Consider the following 5705-nt stretch of genomic DNA (forward strand, 5'->3'; position numbering starts at 1 on the left):
CACTATCCCTTCCTACGCATAAGATCTTCCTTCACCATATTATAATAAAAACAGTATGAGTTAATCATATCTGACAAGAAGTTGGCCAAAAACAGAGGAAAGTTCTCAAGACTATTTGAAAAAGGTTTTATATTAACTATCATTAAAAGATAACTCATAGGATAAATGCATCACAATTAGCAAGACATTTAATGAGAACATGAAGAAAAACTTCTGTGCTATTTTCAGTGATGTAGAAATTAATATCACTAAAATGAATGATAAAAGTTTAAAAGCTTCTTTGGAGGTTTTACAATATATAACACAGAAGTATATGTATATATGCGTATATGATTTATAAACAAAAATAAAATAAATAAAAATAAAGATATTTAGCGGTGTATGCTCATGAGAGTTTTACTGGTAGCTGTGTGTTTGCTATGAAAAATACCAGTAGACCCACAACCTAGAGGATGGCCTTTGGGTCTGGGCACAACAATTTAGAACTCGGACAAACCAGAATGTTTCCAGCTTGGTGATGAACAGGACAGCAGTGGGGACCAAGATGCTGAGGGAGTTTGAAGTTGTGCTACCATGTCATCCAAAACATAGTGGATGTTTTGCTTCTGTTGGAGAAAAGATAAAGGGTGGAAGAGAGAAGGCAATTAATCTTACGTCTGTAGAGGGCAACACAAGAATGAAACAAGAATATCCAGGAAGAAAGATTTTAACTCATAAAAGAAAAGGGCACAGTAACAAAACTACCTACTATCACTTCCTGCGTATCCACTATGGGTTGGGTCCAGTGCTGGGTACACTTCATATATTTCTTGTATTCCCTGCAGCAACCCTATAAAGTAAGTATTTTCCTATCCACATCGGAGATGAGAAAACTAGGGCTCAGAGAAGTTAGGCGACTTTCCCAGGGTCCACAGCCACGGTCAGTGGGCTAAAGGTGTATATCAAATTACCCTGGTATTCATAATTTGTGGGATATATCATAAAAAGAAGTATTTCCATCCATCATACAGGCAAAATTTAAAGGATGACTAATACCCAATGTTGGTGAGGATGTGGAGAAAAAGACATCTTCATTTACTCTTGGTGGAAACCTAAGATGCTATAATTTTTAAATTAGACAAAACCTAGCAAAATTTTAAATATGCATACCTTTTGGCAGGCAAATCTACTTCAAATGTTCTCTATTGTTGATAACATTTGATATCAGAAACAATCCGAAATGGCTACCAATGGTTGCTATAGCCAAACACATTACTTCAAATGTTCTCTACTGTTGATAACATTTGATATCAGAAACAATCTGAAATGGCTACCAATGGTTGCTATAGCCAAACACATCATGACACATTCTTATAAGAGAATACTAAAGGTCAAGAAAGACAATGAGACAGCTGTACGTGGACTGACCTGAAAAGCCTTCCAACACACTCTAACATTAAGAAAGCAAGTTGCAGAACAACCTGTATACTATAATCCCATATGAGATGACAAAAAAAAAAAAGCAATAATATATATAAGGGTGCATGTAAAAAAATTGAAAAAGATCTGGAAGGAGACACCAAACTGCTCACAGTGGTTAAATCTGGGAAGGGGAGCAGGATGGCTGACTCCAATGGAATTGCCAAACAGTGGCAATTTCATATGTTACAATATAAAATTATGTTAGAGAAATATATACTTCTGGATTTAATGAACTATTAATAACATATTCATGTACTACTTAGGAAGATAACAAAACAAACGAATAACAACAAAAAAACAATAAATAAAGGCAGCTTCTGTCTCTCCAAACATCCAGAGACATTTGAAGGGGAAAAAAACCAAGTTGTTCTTGGAAAGCCCACAACTGTGCTAAGAGCACCACTGCGCCTGAGCACATACATCACCAGGACACAAGAGACCAAGTTCCTGGCCTGGCTCTGCCCCTCAGTGCCTACTGGGTTTTAACGGGGACACTTCACTCATAACCTCACGAATTCTCATAATCCTTAAACTGAGAAACATCACCAGAAACAGAAGAGGAAAACGAAGGGTCTGGACTAGCTGCCTTTTCAGTCGGATCCAATAATCCACAAACAACTCTGGCTGAGATCCTGGGCTCCTGGAACATTACTGTGCACCTAGAGGTCTTGGTCGGCCCCTTGGCGGCCCTCTTTCTAGTGAAACTCCCTGGTGAGAGAAGGCTCAGAACGAACGAAGTGAAAGGAGAGCATCTGGGTTCCACCCATCGCTCTGCCGCTTCCCCCCCAGTGGGAGGGACCCCAGTACTTATCATCCAGCGCTCATCTGGGCCTCAGGCTTCTTTATTTGTAATCAGAGAAAATAACGGTCCCTGGCGCAAAGGCTGTAAAAGTGCTTTAGTGTTTATAATAAGCTGTGGCATGTGATTCTCACGGGCGACCTTGGCAAATAAATTATGTCCCCATCCACAGATCAGAAAACTGAGGCTTTAAAGAAGCTAAATAACTTGCCCGCATCGCAGCGTGGGAAGGTGGTGGAATTGGCCTTCAAATAAGGCCTACACTTCTGCGCTGGTGATAATCACTTCATCGCGGTGCAGCGCTTCACAGTTTGCAATGGGCCATAAAATACATTAGCTTATTTTAATCTAACAAGGGATCCGCGTCCCCCAGAGTTCAGAGCCGGCCAAGTACATGCCGCGCAGGTACACCGCCTCCCAGGGCTGATGGACTCAACCGATGCCAGAGAACAATCAAACGTTCATGGGCACGCCCTACGGGGAGGAATTGCTACTCCAATTGACAATCGAGAAAACACACTTCTGGAGGGGCGGTGACCCGCCTGCGGTGAAGCCGGCCTCCGCCCCCCTGCCGGGCGCCCTCCGGCAGCTCCAGCTGCGGGGACGCCCTGAGTCCCCAGGGGAGCGCCCGGGAGTCCCACCCCTCCTCAGACCTCGGGCGACGCCGGGCTTGGAGACGTACCTGACGCGACCCAGAAGTCGGTTTCTCAGCAAACTCTGAGACCACCAGCAAGCCGGCTGCCGGGGTCCACGTCAGGCGTCGCAACAGCCACAGCCAGCCTCTCCGCCACCCGCCCAGTGCGCGCACGCGCAGCCCCGCCCCGGGATCTACCATCAAAGAAGTGGGGGGGTTCCCGGCGCGGCGGAGTCGCCAACGAGGTCCTTCGCGAAGCACCAAAAACGTGTGAGAAGTGTCCTCGAGATGCTGAACGGATTCCACAAAGGTATGGCCTTATGGAGTCACTTAAGTGCCCTCCTGCTATAGGCTAGAACAAGAAACTACACTCGCCCTCCCCACAAACCCATTGGTCTGGTCTCCTCAACATACTAGGGCCGTCGCCGTGGTAACGGAGTCTGGCGGTGGCTCGCGACGGTTCCTTTGTCGTGGGAAAGTGGCACGTGGTTGCGCCCGACGTTGCCTGGAGAACGCCAGGACTCACAGTAGCCAAATGGGCCTCACCCTGTTGCTCCTCCTCCTCTTCCTCCCCCCCACCCCACCACAAAGCAAAGGTGGGCACCCCATCCGGGTGGATGTGCGGGCAAAGGAGGTCGGGCGTCCTATCCAGAACTTTGCAGGGTCTCCTGAGGAGCCCGTGGCGGAACCGTCCTCGAGATCGTCTGATTCCGTCCATATCTTCAGGTAAGACGGACAGAAGAATGGTGACCCACCCCGCCCGGGTCCCCACGTCCGACTCTCATAGGCTTCTGCAAGCAGGGGAAACTGAGGCTCAGGGGCCGCTTCAAGGTCTCACAGTGAGCAAGGGCCAGAGAGCTACTAGAGAATCAACTCTAGATCTCCTAAAGTTCTAACAGAGTGTATTGGTTCCATTTGAGAAATGAAGAAACTCAGGGTTGTTAAGGGATATTTATTGGGTGCCTAGTGAGGGCACCAGGTCATCCAGCCAGTGAGGGGCAGGACCCATGAGTCTCTGGCTTGACCTGTAATTTTCTTCCAAGTGCACCTCACTGAATTGAAAAGAGGAGAGTTCCACGTCCTGGAACCAAAATCTGCACCGTCTAGCCCAGCACTGTCCATTGGAAACAAAATGTGGGCCATATATATCATTTAGAATTTTCTAGTAGCCATATTTTTTAAAGTGAAAAAACCCCAAATCAGGTGATATTAATTTGAATATTTTATTTAACTCCAAATGTCCCAAACATCATTTCAACATATAATCAATATATTTAAATTTGTACTGCTTGATTTTTAAATTTGAATGAACAGTTTAGTTCTTCAGTTACACAAAGCAAATTCCAAGGGCTCTGTTGTCACATGTGGCTAGTGGCTACTGTGATGCACAACTCAAGCCTTTTCCTACCTTCCTACCCTTGCTCCCCTCTGCTTGGATGGTGTTTCCCCTCCCTTTTTAATTAACTCTTGCTCCTCATTCAAGTCTTGACCATGTTGACTAGGTCAGTGCCCATTATGCTATCTCATAGCATTGTGTACCTACCTTCGAAGAAATTGTCACAGTTATAACACAGTTACTTATATAATTGTTTGATTACCACTTGTCTCGCCTTGTAGCTATAAGCTCCATTAGGGCGGGATCAAGACTGATTGTTAGCTCACCATCTGAGCACACTGCTGGCTTGTGTTAGGCACTCAGTAAATATTGAATTATGGAAGGTTATTAAAACATGTTCACTTTAAACAAGGACATTCAAATCTCAGGGGCCAGAATATGTGCTCTATGAGAGCAGGACGTTTCTTATTCTTTTACTCATTTGCCCCCAGCACGTAGCACAGTGCTGGACACAGGGTAGATAGTCAATGAAGTTAGTTTTCTTACCTGTCTTTTTTTTCTCCTTAAGTACTGACATAAAAGCTTAACACATTTCAGAGAATACTTATCCTAAAACAGTATAATGAAAAATTGAGAAGAGAACAGAGTGTGTATTTTAAAACACTCTTCTCTTAAGCATAATATTCAATTTTCCCAAGAGAAGAGGCTTCTCAACAGGGTCGAAGCCTGACTTTTCAGAGAACCTGTTGTAATGTGCCATAGTGTTCTCAGTCCAGGAAGAAAAGCAGAGATGGGCCCAGTTTTTTGGAAGAGAGCAGAAAACCTAAGATCGATCAAGACCCTCATCGAGGAGATGGACATGTATCATAGAATCATAGCATTTGAAAGCTGAAAAGGATCTTAGGAACCTCATCCAAATCTCTTGACTTTCTAGGTGTGGCTCAGAGAGACAGAAAGATTTTATTTCATTTCTTACTTGGAAACTAGCTTGCCGGGTGGTCTGGAGCCCCAGCTTTTTCAGCATTCCAGTCTCCTCATTTATTTATTTGTTTGTTTGTTTGTTTGTTTGTTTCAAATGCCTACAGCACCTGGTATTCATAGGTGGTCTCCCATCCAAGTACTAACCAGGCCCAACCCTGCTTAGCTTCCGAGATCAGACGAGATTGGGCACGTTCAGAGTGGCATGGCTGGAGACCCAGTCTTCTTATTTTTAAAACTACAGTTGACCCTTGAATTGGGTGGGTCCACTTATAGGTGGATATTTTTCAATAAATACATAAGTACTTTAAATATTTCATCTCATGATTTTCTTAACATTTTCTTTAGCTTACTTTGTTTTAAGAATGTAGCATATAATGCATATACCATACAAAATATGTGTTAACAATCAACTATCTATGTTACCAGTAAGTCTCCTAGTCAACAGTAGGCTATTAGTAAAATTTTGGGGGAACCAAAAGTTATACGTGGATTTT

At 43.9% G+C, this 5705-nt stretch overlaps 2 protein-coding genes and 1 pseudogene across 11 annotated transcripts in view; 1 reads left to right on the forward strand and 2 right to left on the reverse strand.

The window, feature by feature from the left end:
• CBY1 (chibby family member 1, beta catenin antagonist) overlaps positions 1-3110 on the reverse strand; it is an 8253-nt gene extending 5143 nt beyond the window's left edge. Inside the window, exons 1-3 of one of the 5 annotated variants that reach the window (XM_025048867.1) lie at positions 2943-3044; positions 749-818; positions 497-605 (exon numbers count right to left, since the gene is read on the reverse strand). In XM_025048867.1, the coding sequence (XP_024904635.1) occupies positions 497-605; positions 749-802 (163 nt within the window). In that variant the 5' untranslated portion in view covers positions 803-818; positions 2943-3044. Of the gene's footprint in view, positions 1-496; positions 606-748; positions 819-2942 lie in introns of those variants that run through there. The other 4 variants (XM_006914730.3, XM_015591624.2, XM_015591626.2 and 1 more) reach the window with 4 other exon arrangements.
• The window catches only part of FAM227A (family with sequence similarity 227 member A), a 53777-nt gene continuing 51156 nt past the window's right edge, over positions 3085-5705 (forward strand). For 2 of the 6 annotated variants that reach the window (XM_015591622.2, XM_025048861.1), the window contains exon 1: positions 3231-3620. The gene's annotated coding sequence lies outside the window, so the exon portion shown is untranslated. Of the gene's footprint in view, positions 3205-3229; positions 3621-5705 lie in introns of those variants that run through there. The other 4 variants (XM_025048860.1, XM_025048862.1, XM_025048863.1 and 1 more) reach the window with 4 other exon arrangements.
• On the reverse strand, positions 5307-5425 carry LOC112482019 (annotated as a pseudogene).

This window comes from Pteropus alecto, unplaced genomic scaffold (assembly GCF_000325575.1).
Source record: "Pteropus alecto unplaced genomic scaffold, ASM32557v1 scaffold6, whole genome shotgun sequence".
In the NCBI taxonomy this organism is placed as follows: domain Eukaryota; kingdom Metazoa; phylum Chordata; class Mammalia; order Chiroptera; family Pteropodidae; genus Pteropus; species Pteropus alecto.